At 39.5% G+C, this 19,121-nt stretch overlaps 1 protein-coding gene across 1 annotated transcript in view; it reads right to left on the reverse strand.

Annotated features, from left to right (window-relative positions):
- pard6gb (par-6 family cell polarity regulator gamma b) overlaps positions 1–14,663 on the reverse strand; it is a 39,863-nt gene extending 25,200 nt beyond the window's left edge. Inside the window, exons 1-2 of the mRNA XM_084131513.1 lie at positions 14,419–14,663; positions 7,685–7,907 (exon numbers count right to left, since the gene is read on the reverse strand). Coding sequence (XP_083987639.1) covers positions 7,685–7,907; positions 14,419–14,493 — 298 coding nt within the window. The 5' untranslated portion in view covers positions 14,494–14,663. The remainder of the gene's footprint in view (positions 1–7,684; positions 7,908–14,418) is intronic.
- Positions 14,664–19,121: the final 4,458 nt, after the last annotated feature.

The following is a 19,121-nucleotide window of genomic DNA, read 5'->3' on the forward strand; positions in this document are numbered from 1 at the left end:
TTCAAATGTCAAACTATAGGCTAGTCTGTATTGTGAATAACAGATTTACAATTGGTGTTTTGTGTAGAAAAAAAAAAAAAAAGAAAAAAAAGGAAAAAGTAGCCAAATTTAGAAGCCAAATGTAGAAGTTAAGTGGTTTCTAACCAGAGGTCAGTTTGCTCAAGCGACAGTGTTGGCATTAGTGGAACACAGTCAAAACACATATGTGGGAAACAAACCTTGTTTAAAAGACCTCTGTCCACATTTACTACACCACTATCTACATTTACATAAATCTAAACTTTTTTATCTTTTGTCTGAAAGAGGGGTTTATCAGTTTAGTATAGCCTGTGTCTCCAAACACAGCAGCAACAAGCCACAGATAGGAAACCTTCATGTTTGTTGATGTTCTGTGTGTCCTGTATTTAGTCTCAGCCTTGATGTAGGCCATCTACAGTAGGTCACTGTGAACCTGAATAACATTCTTACAGACTTATACAACTTTTACATCTATCACAGTATGGTTTCCACAATGTGGAAATCGCAGAAACCAGCCATAAAAATAGAGTTTACTGTATAATGCAAAATTTGGATTAACAAATCAAGATCAAATGGTGATATGAACTAGTATTTGACTAGACTTTTAATTAAATACAAAGTCTGCATGTCTCTGTGTGAATAAATGGTGCAGTTTTGTCTACTACTCATACTCAAGCATGCATGATGCGTGTGGGGTTTTCAGCATCTGCAGTCTCACCATATGAGAACATGAACACATGAACTTCACTGAGTTACTTCACAAACATTTCATGAAATTTTGACAGAAATATATTACTATTGTTTAGAATTCACTTCTCAAAGTAGTAGTAGTAATAATAATAATAATAATAATAATAATAATAATAATAATAATAGTTAAACAATAACTATTTTAAGGAATAGCCCATCACAAATTTTCATCCATAATTTAATTTCAACAGTAAAACTCTGTTACATGCAAAAAACATGGAATTTGGGAACAAAATTAAATGATTTCCTACTATCCTGACATAAAAATCCTTTATGCTTGATCACTAGTGAGTTAGAAGACACCGCACTTTCTAATGCTCCAATTTGCAGAATTACAGTGCTGTGAATTGAATGATTTTCATATAAATTTGAATGGACAATTTGATACAGCAGCAAGTTTTAAATAAACCGTTAGCAAACTGACAAGTAGTATCAAATTACGATGGTTTTAATACAATATATGAGTGATGTAAAGACATGGAGTGACATTTGAGCATTAATAATAACATGCACAAAAATACCAGAAAGAAGTTGTTTACATAGAGAAACATCCACCCACAGGAATAACGTCTGTGACCCACAACCAGAAGCTCATCCGCCCAGAACAGATTTAGACAGTTCAACAACATACATTTTGTTTGTTTTTACAAACTCAGGGACTGAAGTTGAAATTACTGTCGGTAGTATTCAACAGCATGACACAAAACTTAACTTGTTTAACCTTTAACATTCTTTTAACAAGATCTTTTTACATCAGTTATGGTTATGATTGACCAGCAGAAACAAAGGCCACAAATATAACATATACTGCCAAATGACAAATAACGGAGTAACAGAGTAAATTATGATACATAACCTTATTTTACATCGACCATAAAGTTGTACCCTCCCCTCTAACACGCTATGAAGACTTCCGACAGGACATGTGTTCTCAATCAACTTAATTTCTAATTTGGGCTTGAAAAAAAAAACTAAGAACACAGTCTGTGTTTTTATCCTCTTTCCTAACTTTCACAGTAAGGGAGAAAAAAACACTTATGATTCAAATGTTCATTTTTAGGCAACAGATGCTGCATGACAAAGATGAACAGTCTGAAGCTTCAAAACAGGACAGCAGATTTTTCTTCAGTTTATTATTGTCACAAACAAAGACATGATGGAGCGGATTACTAGCCTGACGTCGTCATACTCAGATTCTAGTCAGAATGTGAGTCTGATACTGCTCCATTGAGATTTGATTATGGGGCGTGTTTCAACCGAACCAGGAAAAAAAATGCCTCTGCACTCAATTGGATAGACCTACAACCAATCAGAGCAACGGAGTAAGTGACGTATGTTTTTCATTCATGTTTCCGATCGCGGTTCTCTGTTCCTCTTTTAAAATTAATGCGCTGTCGATATCTTCTATAACAGACGCGATGGCGGAATCTACACATGATGTTTTATAAACAAAGTTCAGGAGGAGCACATTCAAATAATCAATCCAATCAACTGTCTACGGTCTACACTATCAGCATGAGAGGAAGCATATATTTATTCACTCTGTCAACTCACCTAACATTCCTTGACAGTTTTCAGCATCCCTTCACTCACTCTCGGCTTGTTCTTCCACAGCCTGGAATATGGGGGGAGTACTTTGGGTTCGGGCCGAATACCGAGCCCGAAGCCTCTCCTCGGACAGCACGCCAAATATGCATTTATTCTATCTGACTTATTTGTAAGCGTGAACTCGTGAAATCTCAATTCTTCAGCGGCAGTCATTTGAATTCAACCCAAGCGCTCGTTGATGACGTGGATGATTACGTTACGTTGCTCATCTGTCCATCATCGTATAAAGCCCGCCCTGACAATTTGATTGGTCCGAACAATTTTTGTTCGGGCATAATAGCTCCTCAACGGAACGAGTCCAGACCGAACTTCCCGACCTAAAAAATTTGTGGGCGGGGCTAAGTTCGGCTGGCATCCAGGCTAGCGGATTACATAAGGAAAACAAAACTTCTGGGACATGTTCCCAGACCTATGAATTTTGTTAATTTCCCTTCTGTAATTACTATACATGCAAATTCAAAACAATCCTCTAATCTTCTAGAGAAAAGAGATAGAGAGAAAAAAGTAGTTAGATGCACTTCAAGTAACTAAGAAACAAACAATTAACTTATTTTTACACTCATTAATTGTACGGAGTTATAACCACACTACTGTTCAAAAGTTTGGGGTCAGTAAGATTTTTGATGTTAAATCCACTGCATCCACTACAACAGTCTTCAGCGTCACATGATCCTTTGATCAGCACATGATCAGTTTGACTGATTGGACGGCTATGTACACAATATAATGTGACGGGGAAAAAAATGCAAGTTATTTGTTACTGGAAATCTTAAGTCATTTTCAGCAGACAAACTACTGTCACACTACTGAAAAATGTAGTTAAATAAGTAGCATTGCTACTTTTAGTTAGTTCCTCCCCATCGTTGAATATGTGCAAGATCCCGTTACATTCATTTCCTCTGACCCTAGATTAGTCATTAGCCAGAGATCTAGGGGGCGTTTCTGTGCATCTGCCAACCACAGGCCAGGACAGGTGCACATCAGGTGGGTCTTTCCCACAATGCTCTGGTGTGGAAGTCCCCAGTGTCTGTCTCTGCAGGGGTGAGATCTGCTTCTGGGTCTGGGCATTAGAAAGCCCTGAGTCAGTGTCTGCAACATGAGATCAAGTCCATGTCTGGCTGAACTCAAGAAAAGGAAATTAACCCAGACTGCCTGAGCTGTTTTTTTTTTGTTTTTTTTTCTCATCTTTATAGTGCATTTAAATAAAGGAAGTCTCCACTGGTGACCTCTCTGAGGGAGTTAAAGGGAGCAGAAAAAGAAAGGAAGAAAAAGAAAAGAAAAATATAAAGTTTTGTGAGTTTTTAGAGCTTTGTTGGCACCAGGGGGCATTTAAAGAAACTGTTTTGTCCATGTGTGTTAAGACTATTGCTGTAGTAAAACCTTGTAGGCACTTCAAGCGGCGCATCAAGCTTTATTTTGCGATATGAGAGAAAATAGTTAAGAACGGTTCGATTTTTAAATGTTTTACACTGCAACATGCCTTGCACAACCAGTGAAGTTTGATTCCAAATAGGCCTGTTGAATGTTAAATGGATTTAATCCATGTTCAGTAAAAATGATTTGATGATGCAGCAATAAACTAGCTAGTAGCCTATACCTTAATGCATGTTTTTGAATTTGATAACTGAAAACTTCATTAAAACAGAAAACTATTTTAATGACAAAAGTTCAAATAAGTGAGCAAGTGACAAATCGGTAACTAGTTGATTTTTAACATCGTATCGGCCAGAAATGTTTATTTTATTTTCGTGCATTCCTACTCTTAATGACCATTTTTTGTGAAATGAAACAGTTCGCTGATTATACAGCTTAAAACTAACAGTATTATGTTGTTCTGAAGGTTTGTGAGACTAAAAATAGTTGTTTATATGACAAAATGTAATTAAAGAAACATTTTATTCTGTCAGCAGTAAGAAAGTTAATAAACGTTACTACCTTTTTTGTTTAGTATTTTTCAATTATTTTCAATCAAAATCAATTATTGGAATGTGTTTGTTATGTCTAAAACAATTTTAATACCTTTTGAAATAACTGATTTAAACGTATTAATGAAATTCTCATCATCTGGCAATGAATTTCCAAAAAATATTTTCCCCAAAAAGTACTAAAAGGATCATTAACGGAACCATTAAATAACCAGAAGTGTCTACAGAAACTGGAAGCAGAATTAATAATGTGTTACTTCACCCAAAAATGAAAATTCTGTCATTTACCCTCAAGTCGTTCCAAAACCCTTAAGACTTTCATTCATCTTCGGAAACACAAATGATGATATTTTTAATGAAACCTTAGAGGTTTCTGTCCCTCCACTGAAAGTCCATTACACAAACACTTTGATGCTTCAAAAAGTTCATAAAGACATGAATCGAGTGGTTTAACCCAAGTCATTAACAATATCTTCATTTGTGTTTTGAAGATTAATGCAAGACTTATAGGTTTGGAACGACATGAGGGTGAGTAAATGACAGAATTTTATTTTTTTGGGTGAACTATCCCTTTAAACTTAATACTCATCCCTAATGTCTATATTTATTATAATTAGCCCCCAAATGCTGCATGAAAATTAAGCAGTGCGTATTTCATTTTTATAAATGATGCCGACAAACATTCGAAAAGTGGATGTGGAGGTCAGATTTCCAATATATTTTGGGGGCACAAGCAAGCACTGCTGTGGAATGCGTCAAGAATAAACCAGACTCTAAATGTCCTTGATTTTATTTATTTTTTTATGGAAAGTGCTTACAGGTATAAACTGCAGTCCTATCCATCTGTGGTCCTAACCAATGTGGCTTTTCTGGCTCCTGAAGATGAGTATCTCTGCTTTTGGAATGATTTCTCATTCACACTGACTCATACACAGTCATGTCTATGTCAGGAACTCATGATTGACGGGAATGCTTGGACTCTCCGGTACCGCCCAGCGAGCGTTGCCTGTTACGGGCTTACTCACGCTCAGGTTAAGAGAAAGCCAAATCGTGAGAAAGCACCTCATTGTTCAGCATTCACAATGGTCACTATGAGAGCTGAATGGCACTCACAGCTACGAGCAAAGAAACTAATTAGCATAATAGTACAAATCCTGCTGACCACTTAAAAGCTTGTGCTGGCGCAAGAAAACACGACTTACGTAATCCACGACTGGAAGCCAAGCCGTCAGGAGGAGTAAAACTTAACATGCATGAACGGTTTGACCACATTTTAGATTACCAAAGCTAGAAAAGCTAAATGTAAATCCTCCTATGCTTTTAACCACCGTTTATGCAGAGATCTAATTTTGTATAAGGTGTCAAAAACAGAATTCTGTAGTTAATAATGCAAGTCTGTGACATTTTTCTACTTTTGTTGTGTTTGTTTTGTTTTTGCTGCCAGGTGAAAATTGTAAATCTGATCACTATAAATAAATCAACACGCTAAGTGTGAGGAACCAGAATGCATGCTTTAGCAAAATATGTCAAAGACTAAAAACAGCTTGTTCTTGGAGTGTGAGTATGCATTGTGTCTTCCTTGAAGGCATTACTGGACTATGGTTGTGTAACTGCTGAGATGGGAAGTATGCAGATACTTGCAGAGCAGCGTTTATACCTTTAAAGCACGGTAAGAGAAGCGTCCTATATGTGGATGTGGAAAGATGAGCACAGCCCAGCCTGCTGAGGTGCCTCTCTCTCTCTTTTTTGTCCCTTTTCACGTGGCTCTTTTGTCTGTGTGAAATGCCCGTCATACCAGTAGACTGTGACCTGATTTCTATAGGCTGCAGTTTCTTTGAGAACAGAGAGATCTGAACCCTCAAATGAACAGCAAAGCCCAGTTCACCCAAAAAAAAAAAAAAACTGCATACATACTACACACAAACACACTACTATATAAAAGTTTAGGGTCAGAAAGATAATGTAATGTTTCTGAAAGAAGTCTATAACCAACTAAGCCTGCATTTATTTGATGAATATTATTACAAATTTACAATAGTGGTTTTCTAGTTAAGTATAAAAAGTAATTAATTATTGTAATGCAAAACTGAATTGTCAAGCAGCCACCACTCCAGTCGTCAGTGTCACATGAACTTCAGAAAAATTATTCTAATATGCTGATTTGGTGCTCAAGAAACATTTCTCATTATTGCCAATGCTTTTTTTTTTTTAAGAAAAACTTTTATTTTCACTTTCAATTTAATACATCCTTGCTGAATAGAAGTATTCAACTCTAATAAATAAAATAAATAAAACTTACTGACCCCAAAAGGTAATGTATATCCCTGACAATCAATATCTACATTTTGTGACAGTGACTTAAAACAAGTCCAGCTACAACATTTTTAGTGAATGACATCATTCAACTAATGTTAGCAAAATTATTTTAACAAAACAAGCATATCTCTATTTTAATATGAACCACCCACTTTTCACCAATCAATAAATGCCCAGTTGATAAAGTCATGTCCTACATTTTTTCTTGTTGAATATCCGGTTTCACTCAGAAATGTGTCAAATTATGGGGTTGCAAATGGCAAATAATGTTGACTTTAAACACAGAAACCATGCATAATTCACAAGTTTGTACAGATTTTGCAATTGACAAAAAGGCAAACTAATACCAATTTTAACCAAACTACATGTATCCAATACCAATAAAATGTCCAAATATATCGGCCCTATCACTAGTACCAACAATTTTGGAAAGCAGTTACTACAATTGGACACAAATTCTCTGATGTTAAGAGGACTGGCCAAAGTATCTAACACACATTGTAACAGTTCAGCTGCAGGATGCTGATTTGTCTTCAAGGGTGCATTGGGATTTACAGGAAGAGTCGGAGTCTCTCCACAGGAAAGAACTGTTACTCTCTTCCCTGCCATCAAAACCAGCAGCCTTTCCTGTAGAAAGTTATCTCCAGACCACAGCGGTTCTATCACACACACACATGTGTGCTGGTGACAACATAACTGCACATGGGGCCACGTTTGGGACCGTGTCTCTGTGTGCTTCAAAACACAGCATACAATCACAGATTACATGAACCTATTTACCCAGTATTTTCGCCTGACCACAGAACCACAGAAATTGTGGGCTGAATCACTCTGAAAGTATTTACTTAATTCATACTCTACATTCTGCAGGATTTTTAACCCCTAACTGACCGATTCCCAATTGGAGTCAGAAGAACTTGAAACCAATACAAGTATGCAAGGCTTCCTTAAGACTGATTAGTCAACTAGATCTTCAGGCAAGACGAGTCACCAGACAATGCTTCAAATGAAGCAGGAAAATCCACCTTGAATAAAGGGATGTGGGTGGGAAGTGAGAGAGCTCGTACCTTGTCTCTGGATAAAGAGTCGCAGCAGGGGGTGTGCGGTGGACACGGCCTTGCAGAAGTTCTCATCGTTATTGATGGGGAGGAGGTCTCCGTGAACATCAGCGTATCCGATCATCACCTCCATGTTTGCAATCCGGTGGATCGTCATGATGAGTTTGTAGAATTCCTCAAATTTGCCGGGTTTTAGTCGATCCACTGAAAACCTGCGGAACTCTGCTCCATACTGCAAAAGAAACGCAGAAGTTAGCATGCAGTCACAAAACATCACTAAATTGATATTTATAGGGCTTTTGACGGATCTTTCCAGTCGTTTGTGATTAGGGGATACGGATTACTGGCCAATGTTTGGCATTTTCTAATAATCAATAAGTTACATACTTATTGATAAGCCGATACATGTTAGAGGCAGACATTTATTTTGACAGCACTAGGATTTTTATTTTGACAGTGCTGTTCTTCATCAGTGTACAGTAAAGAAGAAAGTAAACGATATATATGAAACAGTATTAATTAAAGCATTTGCATTAATAGAAAGTAGAAAAAAAAAGGCTATAATACTTTCTCACTCGGCATTCGGCAAATATTCATTTATATCATTCAAAAGTCTTTAAATAACATGCGCCTCGCAAACTTTTGCAAATCCTGCTGTTAGATTCTCTAAAGTGTGCATTTGTAGCCTGCATAAAAACATGTGAAAAAAGTCTGTATCGATCGACCGAACGCACTCTCATATTTTATGCTTTGGCGAATTGGTTGCCAATTCGTATTAATTCGTACGATCCGATTCCAAAATGTTATGCAATCTGCTCTGCTTACGTCCCCCTTGGTAATTGGTACCCTACGCAGAATGCGTACTCTGCTTATATGGAGTATCGGTATTGGTTTCATATCGGTATCATTTGCCAAAATTGACAAGTTAAAGGTCATTAGATTTAGCTTTCTTCCCACTTTAAATCAGACACAGAGACAAAGCATTGCAGTAATATTGCATTTATGTATTTGAATGAATTAAGAGTGAGAAACAGATTGTGTGTGTGTAAATTGTCTCTCTACTAATAGTGAAGCTGTGAGTTTAATTCCTTTAAAAAAAAAGAGATGCTTCCACCTCGTTGCTGAGATATATAAGGCATCTTTTCAGTAGCAAAGCTATTTTATATAAGTCACAGGGCAGTGTTGACAACAAATGCTCCCGAGTCCTGAATATTTCTGTAAGTGTGCGGTGTGATCTCTGTGTGCGAGTAACTGTCTGTATGTGTGTGCGTGTGCTTCAGTGAAAGCAGCCCACCTTCCAGCCAAACAAAGATTTAAAATAAAGGTTTACAATTTTCACATTCTCCAGCACCATGAGAACCACAGTTGGAATTCTCAAGGTTAAATCACACCAACCTCATTTTATCAAGTTTCAAACTAAAGGTAGACCCAATACATGTCATCTTATGTCTGTTTCGACACCACCTAACTAAAACTTTGAGACTTATTTCTGTTACTTACTGGCCTTCAGACATGTCAGAAATCACAAAACACTGATACTGAGAGATAAAGAGTGTTTTGGCCAGGCCTCTAACAGTCTGCTCGGCTGTCTTTGCAGCTCTGCTGTTTGTAATGAGGAAATGGAGTCAAACAGGGACAGAGACACAATAGAGTGAAGCACAATGCTGGATGATGAGTAAGCAGAGCGAACTTCCACAACAACACACACTAGCGGATGTCACCCCTGCACAGGTGAACAAACCCGACCAATCTTCTCAGAACACACACTCAGGACCGTGCACACAATGACAAGACACGTCATTACTTTTCCTCTGCACTGCTTTTTAAGTGTTTTGCTATGCCATTAACAAACAATTAATGTACTATGATTTGGAAAGTAATAATCCTACTACAGGACTGATAGTATGCAAATTGGGATCACTGTTGTTATTATTAACTAAAACTATTACAAAAAATGTTGTTTATTGAAATAAAGCTGAAATAAAACAAACAGTAGGCTATTAGATGGAAAATCTTAAATTAAATGAAAATTAGAAATGTTGCTTTTAATAATTTAAGCTTAAGTATTACAATTTTCTAAAAACTAAAACTGAAATTAAAATGACTATTTAATAGTATTACTAATTTTGATAAAATTACTATTTATATTTTTTTAAACAAAAACTAACAAAAACACAAATTTACAAAAAAAATATTAATATAAACTATAATAGTATAAATAATACTAAAATAGCACTGATTGGGATGTGGTCTAACAGATCTCTTTATCTCCACACAAACCTTAAACAACACCATCACATAATGGCTGCATTTAAAGTCACCTGGTTTGAAGTGCCATGACCAAGATCAAATATGTTCAAGCATCACTGGTTGTGTGGGATTCAACCCTACAAACCTTTGGTTACTAGCTCTGAACATCAGGCCATGGCCGTTAAGTATATCTTCGCCTACATATTCGGAAGAGGCAATTGTCTGTCCCCTTCACTAAAGGGGTCAAGCTGAGTTTATGTCTCGAATCACGTGACTGTCACGCAGATGCGAGTCTTGATTCAATGCGTGGGTCGTCCCATCCAGCCTGAAAAACACAGGCCTCACTTTGTCTTTCACAGCAGCGGTTGAGTCTGCAGAATCCCAGCATTCACTCGTGGACTGTGCTGCTCTATGTAATTATGCCCCTAGAACCAGAGTCCTACATTAACCAGTGGCAGCCTGTCATTAGCACATGAAATATAAATGTGAAGCAGCAGAAATACACTCAGAGGGTCTCTGGGGTGGCAGGTGTGTGATCAAGTTGACTGCATGTGACAATGTGCCCAATTGCAGACACATACGAATTACGAAAACATCCATCCCACCGCCTACAGTAAGTGTGAGAATTTAACCCATTTATCAGCAAGACATCAGAGCTGCTGCTGCACTGACTAAATAAATAAAGTACATGTTTCAGTCTTTCTGTTTCTAATGTGAAGAACAAATTGTTTTAAAATGTCATTAAATGGTGACATACTTTTGTTGTTGTTCTTTCCCTGAGAGTCACTGATAATGTTAGTCACAGTTTCTTCAGCAAACAGTTGTAATTTAGCCTTATTGAATACGGTGCTCAAATTGTTAAAGTCAGAGTAAAATTATCAGGTTAGGTTATTTAAACATAGATAACCCCACTGGGAGCCAGAAACATTCGGACAATGTTTTATTTTGCTAACACTAATGGCTTGGCCACTTCTTACTGTTATTGGGAGAGATATGGCAGGGTTGTAGGCCAAGGACAACATTATTTCTTTGTTTCTTACTGTTTACTTGACTAATAGCATGAAAAACTTGCATAATGCTGCATAATATTTATTTGATTGAGAAATAATGAATTAAAGGTAAAAAAATGAATTCATCCCCAGTTCCACAGACAAGACTTAGCCTAAGTCTAGACCCAGACTAAAATTAATGTTTGAGCGGTTTTAACTGAAAGCAACTTGCACTGACATATCTTAAAATATATCCGTGCCATTATTTTGTCTCAATATGCACACCAGTAATGTTTTTTTTCTAAGGCACATTTATAAAAGCTAGCTATTTAAATGTCCTATAAGGTCTAATCCTGGCTTAATCTAAACCATGTCTGTGAAACCAGGCCTTCATTTAATAACATATTTGTTTTTGCTGTGGCATCAAGATGAAATTTGATTAATACCAAACCAAACATATTTTGGTATCATAAAAACCCAATAAAGTACTAATTAGATTTTTCTTGATATTTCCCCTGGCTTAAATATAATAAATTGTAACATAAATTGTGATTAAGTTTTTCACCATACTGTGGCACATGATTAAATTAGTTTTTGTTCTAACCACCTGCAAGAATGACAACAAACAGCAGGGAATTCTGGTATTGGAATGATTTCCTTAAGTTAGAATATCATAGAGCATGACTTTTTTGATAATGTTCAAATGGTTTAATTTTTAGTTATTTGATTATATAGGCTACTTATTAATTTCATTGCAAATGAGCCACGTGCTCTTCACAATTTTGTGTTATGTGATTGATTTTGACACGTCATGTACCTTTGTCAATTGTCACGTCTCACGTCTAGTGTACAAATTGCTTATCACTGGAATCTTATTCTTATCGCATCTGGTTAGGACACAGTGTAAATCTGAATCTGTCTTAATTTTGTTGTCATCCATGTGCAAACTCAAGCCTAAAAACAATAACATGACCTCAGGTAATTGAGTATACAGGCCTACACAGAGCATTACATAGCCTACCCAATTTCCAACATCGAAATCCTGAGTAATATGAGAACAGTGAAAACACTTTATCAGTCCTCAAACCCTGACAGGTTCAGGCAAGTCAAAACACAGCACTACTGCCAGATACACAGCTCTTTGTGTTAAATACTTGTGTGACACTCAACAGTACCCAAAACCCAATCTTATCAAATGTCAGTATAGCGTTCCAAAGAGTACATTTCCAATTGAGATCCAGCTTGGTCAGTGGAAAACGGAATTGAAAGAGCAGTTGGAGGAGTTTTTCTGGAAGATGTACAAAGCCCTAGACACGTTAGATATAAAGTGGTGGGAGGAAAAAAAAAACAGCTCCTCACAAAAGAACATTGGCTCATGGTTCACTTCAGAAACCCCCCTCACACACTCTTATCACTATCAGAGTTCCTCTCTGAACAACCCTTCCTTGATTGTGATGTACCGGAACTGGGGGATGACATCATAAAGAACACTACGTGTGATACTGAGAGATCAGAGACATCACAACATTGCATCACTTTGGAGTAACGCATCCTTTGTGATGTTGATATAGTTGATAAACAGTGTTCCAAACATCATGGCAGGAAGATCTTTGATAACAATTCCATAAACATTCTTGCCTCGCAGGTTTAAGTTTCACAAATCCATCCATTGATACTTTTGTTTGGGGGACGAGTATTGGTTCTTCCAGGTTTCAGTGGGAAAGCGGGTTGATCCACAGACACCATTTCAACATTGATAGGTATCTTCCAAGAAAAGAGAAATGTAATGGGGCCCTCTTGTCTTTACAGACCCCAAACAGTGGCTCCTTTCATTGACAACAGTAGCAGGGATTTTCAGCCCCTGTAATGAATTAGAGCACGACTGAATAATAGACGCGAATAATAATCAGACAATGGCAACGGAGTCTGGATCTGGGCATGTCGCCCACACATTCCAACAATTAAGACCCATCACATCCATAACCACATAATAAAAGTTTGTCTAGCCAAAGTCTAGTTCAACAGACAACTCAGTTTTTTCAGCCACTCTCATTTATTTTTTTAATATAGAGTGAATAAAGTGACAGACATATCAAAAGGAAAGCAGAGACATGTAATGAATCATCTAGTTCCAATGGGACTCAATGACAGCGCCTTAATAGATACTGTCTCCATCAGCTTGGCTGCAACAGATGTATAGTCCACACCACCATTAGTAAAAGCGGTGACAGATATAGAATTATTTCTGTGAAGGCTTGGTTGAAGCTTTGTCAGATATTTCCCCAGGCAAATTGAACAATTACTGTATATGAAAGGTCTTTATGGCTCCACTTTGAGTGATGATATATCTATCATCATGATATAAATGAAAAGCATGCTATTCTTCAAGGGAACTGTTACAATAGAATGATAGACAGAAAAACACAGACAGACAGACAGAGACAGACATCTTAAATGGATAGTTCACCCAAAAAAAATGAATATTCTCTCATTATTTGCTCACCCTCATGTTGTTCCAAATCTGTACGTGTTTCTTTATTCTATTCAGTTGAACATAAAAGAAGATATTTTGAAGAATGTTGTAACGAGACAGTTGACGGCACCCATTGAGTTTCATAATATTTATTTCCTACTATGGAACTCAATGAATGCAGTCAACTAACTGGTTACCAACATTCTTCAAAATATATTTTGTGTTCAACCAAATAAAAAAACTCATACAGGTTTGGAACAACATGAGGGTGAGTAAATGATGATGAACTATCCCTTTAATTCCATTTCCCTAATGAAATTATTAAAGTAACAATGTTAACGGTGGTTTAAGTATGTTATGTAAGTGAGGAGAAGAAACTAAAAAGTTTAACTTTGTCCAACTGACACAAATAAAAGAGCCCATCCCAATGAATCAGCTCTCGTGTTTGCTCTTGTCAAATGTGTAAATGTGTCCTTGTGTTGTTAGAAAACTATTTTCGGACAGTATTTAACCTGTCCTGATGTGAAGATTACAAAACACACAAAACTTCAGAGAGCAGCTTGAATGCAAAAGAGCAGAAAGCTCCCATCTGAAAGCCACATGCTGCAACCAGACTACAGAAAGACTGAAACAGGATTTGTGCTTTAAAATGTGAAGGTTTTATATCATTTTGGAGATCTAAAGTCATGAAAATCATAAACACTATACATTAATGTGACAGTTCAAGCGCCAAAACGGTTGTGTTGAAACTATTTTTACAGGAGCCGACTAAAAGTTAAGCAGAAAAACGCTGATGAAACAAAATTCTCGCAATTCTCAAAAGCAGAGGGAAACGTAATTTTAAATTGACGCAAGTAAATGAGTACTATGCAAAGACCACACTACTTCATATGGTAAAATATGATTTGACATGGGCTAACCAAAGTTAGCCATCCCTATTTTTCCCATCTAAAAATATACAACATCGTGTAACTATGCAACGAAACTATTCTCGTAAAATAGTTTTCCAGCATGCATTTCATACAACTCACCTTGCTTTTCACTTCCACGGCGTTCATGTTCAAGCTACGCAAAGATTGCGATTTATTACTAAAGCTCCGGTTCATTTCGCTCGCTTGAAACTTTTCAGCCCGTCCAGGATGATGGGCTCGATTTATAAGCCTGTCCCGTTATTGAACGTCCAATATCCACGTTCCAGATGCGGAAAAGTTAGTCCTCGGAGGCTGTGTGACTGTTTTTTCTTAACTTGAGGTCGCGCGGTGTCTCGGTCACTTCACAAAACTTCTGCAGAAAATTATGTGAAAGGCAAATCAGCGCCTCTCACTAGGGGGAGTGGGTTAAGTTTTCACATATGACATCATCGCTCCCTCTCTCAACGAATCCGACGAGTTTACCAGTCCTACTATGGTGAAGGCTTTGCTTATGAATATTAAATGCGTGCGTGACGCTGGTCCGGTAGGAGTAACGATTGGCTTAAAAGCGAACGTTGGTAAGTGGGCGGAAATTAGCTGGCAAAGTGAATGTTCGGTTAAACACTAAAACTTTAAGCTTGTTTTTCCTTTTTGGAATTAGAAATCATAAAATGGAAATTGCTCTTCATTGTTCTAAATAACAACTTCATTCCAAGAAATTAATTTTCTCTTCAGAAAACAGGGCGGTTCTTTCCGGCGAAGGCTGGCTTATGAATATTAATATATTCACGTGACTGGACGCTCCAGGCAGGTTACCAAGCAACTTTAGCTCGACGTTATTATTAATGAGCCATTCCTTAGCCATAGTAGAATTTGTTATATCTCCTCACTAACACATCACATATGAATGTGGATTACAACATTACATACAGTAAAGGGACTATAAGCGCACTCTTTTTAGAAGGCGATGTATTGTCTGGATGTGCAGCATTGCAGGGAAGCGGCTCTCAGGCGCCGATTACCGACAGCTGCTCTGGCCAAGAATGTTTTTTTTTAGTAACTTCTACGGGAAACATTCCATTGGCCAATAAAAAAACAAAATATGTTTATGCTTGTCTCAAAATTACCTAAAACATTAAGTTCACTAGCTTACTCAAAATATTGCACTTTGATCACTAGCCTAAAGTTACCAGATAAACATTACCAGTAAACGTTACCAGTAGGGCCTAGATATTTTGATTTGCATGTTTAATTAAATGAAATGGTATCTTATGGTCAATTCAAATTATAGTTTCAAAAATTAAATTTCTGTAATCGTTAACCCTCAAGTTGTTCCAAACCTGTACGAGAATGTCTTCTGTTGAAGAATGTCTGTAACCAAAAATCGACTTCCATTGAATTTTTGGGGTCCATCAACTGTTTGGTTAGCCTACACATATTCTTAAAAATATCTTCTACAAGTTATCTAATATGTAAGGTTACTTCGTTTGTTTGTTTGTTTTTTACAGTGTACGTGCGATCGATCAGACGTCAACTGGCATTGGCCTTACTGGTGGTTCTCACATTGACCGCTAGATGTCACTGCTACACAATAAAACGAGTGTGCCTTTCGTTAAACCGTGCAGTTGGAGGTCCACTGAATGAAATTGGTTCAGAGTCATACCCCCTAGGTACACACACTCCATCCTTATCTTTGTGTTTTTGTGGGAGATTTCCTCCTTCACCCTGTTAAATCACTGATGCAATGCGTCTGTTTTAGCTCAGATGTGATGTGGTTCTGGTATAGCCAAGTTGTCCCTGTCCCCTCAGGCAAGTTAAATGTTTACATTAAGGCAACTACACAAGGATCATACAGTTTGTTATGTTAGTTTATGTCAGTGCATCTCTTATGAATAAGCCTGTTTCATGTGGTCCATATATTCAGAACAGTTCAAGCTACTAAACTATTTTCATCATTTTAAAGAAATGTAGGCCTATGTTCTTTGTTTTTTATAAGTGTTGTGCATTTTTAGCTCAGAGTGTGACTTATGGCATGGTGTTAACAGTGATAAATACAAATGGAGACCAGGGTATAGCAGCCACCAGAAACCTTTTGAAGGGATAGTTTGCCCCCAAAAATTGACATCATTTACTCACCCTCATGTATTTCCAAACCTGTATGAGTTTTTCAAACAGAAGATATTTTAAAGAATTTTGGTAACCAGACAGTTGATGGCACCCATTGACTTGTATTTCTCCAACTATGGAAGTCAGTGGGTGCCACCAACTGTCTGGTTACCAACATTAATGTATCTACGTGTCAAACTCAACATGAAAACAAAACAAAAAAGAAACTCATACAGGTTTGGAACAACTTGGGGGTAAGTGATGACAGCATCATTCTGGAGTTGCATGCTATAGAGCAATGAAAGAATGAAATATTTTTGTAGACCAAACCCTGCAAATGGGTTTGCATTTTAGCACTTCTGATTCTGGTTCTAAAGTCTTTGAGTTTAAATGAGTTTTGTTTAAACAAAGATGGTCATGCTAATGCAGTGCAAACAATACTAAGACTCCCAGTAGACACTTGAGGTAACAGGTTTGTTTATTTTTTCATAAAGCAAACACTAAATGAAGAAAACAAGGCAAAGTATGCAGCTATGACTTCACTTGATGCAACAACCTCAATATGCCTGAATATGAACGCTTATTTTGAGCAGTCTGAGAGTGCAGAGGTGCTGGATCTTGAGAGCCAGGCTGGACAGACTGCAAACTCATAGCTTGAAGCGGTATTTTACCGGGTTGCGCCAAAGGTTTGGAACCAAGACTGGAAAGAGACGTGTAACTTGACTGCTCTGGCTTAGGAAAGACCTGGAATCTAGACTGCCGGGACACAGACTGGTAACTGGCTTGTGCTGACTGCAGACTGCTGGGCAAGGACAGAGACTGGTAGCGGGCTTGTGCTGACTGCAGACTGCTGGGAAAGGACAGAGACTGGTATCTGGCTTGGCCTGACTGCAGACCGCTTAGCTGGTCCACAGACTCGTAGCTGGCTTGTGCTACCTGCAGGCCGCTGGGCTGGGACACAGACTGGTAACGGGCTTGTGCTGACTGCAGGCCACTGGGCTGGGACACAGACTGGTAACGGGCTTGTGCTGACTGCAGGCCACTGGGCTGGGACACAGACTGGTAACGGGCTTGTGCTGACTGCAGTCCACTGAGCTGGTCCACAGACTGGTAACGGGCTTGTGCTGACTGCAGGCCACCGGACTGCACCACAGACTGGTAGCGTGCCTGTCCTGGATGTAGGTCACTAGGCCAGACCACAGACTGGTATCTAGCTTGTGCTAACTGCAGGCCACTGGGCTGGTTCACGGATTGGAAGCCAGTTTGCGTAGGTTTTTGGAAACCAAGCTGGGGCACAAACTGGTAGCTGGCTTGTGCTGGTTGTTGGATGCCAGACTGGTCCACAGACTGTGAGCTGGCTTGGGCTGACAGCAGGCTACCTGATGGTTCCACAGACTGGGAGCTGGCTTGGGCTGATTGCAGGCCATTAGGCTGGGACACAGACTGGTAACGGGCTTGTGCTGACTGCAGGCCACTGAGCTGGTCCACAGACTGGTAACGGGCTTGTGCTGACTGCAGTCCACTGAGCTGGTCCACAGACTGGTAACGGGCTTGTGCTGACTGCAGGCCACTGGGCTGGGACACAGACTGGTAACGGGCTTGTGCTGACTGCAGTCCACTGGGCTGGGACACAGACTGGTAACGGGCTTGTGCTGACTGCAGGCCACTGGGCTGGGACACAGACTGGTAACGGGCTTGTGCTGACTGCAGGCCACTGGGCTGGGACACAGACTGGTAACGGGCTTGTGCTGACTGCAGTCCACTGAGCTGGTCCACAGACTGGTAACGGGCTTGTGCTGACTGCAGGCCACTGGGCTGGGACACAGACTGGTAACGGGCTTGTGCTGACTGCAGACTGCTAGGCTGGGACACAGACTGAGAGCTGGTTTGCGCTGACTGCAGGCCACTGGGCTGGTCCACAGACTGGTAACGGGCTTGTGCTGACTGCAGGCCACTGGGCTGGGACACAGACTGGTAACGGGCTTGTGCTGACTGCAGGCCACTGGGCTGGGACACAGACTGGTAACGGGCTTGTGCTGACTGCAGTCCACTGAGCTGGTCCACAGACTGGTAACGGGCTTGTGCTGACTGCAGGCCACTGGGCTGGGACACAGACTGGTAACGGGCTTGTGCTGACTGCAGACTGCTAGGCTGGGACACAGACTGAGAGCTGGTTTGCGCTGACTGCAGGCCACTGGGCTGGGACACAGACTGGTAACGGGCTTGTGCTGACTGCAGTCCACTGAGCTGGTCCACAGACTGGTAACGGGCTTGTGCTGACTGCAGGCCACTGGGCTGGTCCACAGACTGGTAACGGGCTTGTGCTGACTGCAGGCCACTGAGCTGGTCCACAGACTGGTAACGGGCTTGTGCTGACTGCAGGCCACTGGGCTGGGACACAGACTGGTAACGGGCTTGTGCTGAATGCAGACTGCTAGGCTGGGAGACAGACTGGTAATGGGCTTGTGCTGACTGCAGTCCACTGAGCTGGTCCACAGACTGGTAACGGGCTTGTGCTGAATGCAGACTGCTAGGCTGGGACACAGACTGGTAACGGGAATGTGCTGACTGCAGGCCACCGGACTGCACCACAGACTGGTAGCGTGCCTGTCCTGGATGTAGGTCACTAGGCCAGGCCACAGACTGGTATCTAGCTTGTGCTAACTGCAGGCCACTGGGCTGGTTCACAGATTGGGAGCCAGTTTGCGTAGGATTTT

The sequence above is a fragment of the Abramis brama genome (genome assembly GCF_963993115.1).
Source record: "Abramis brama genome assembly, chromosome: 12".
In the NCBI taxonomy this organism is placed as follows: domain Eukaryota; kingdom Metazoa; phylum Chordata; class Actinopteri; order Cypriniformes; family Leuciscidae; genus Abramis; species Abramis brama.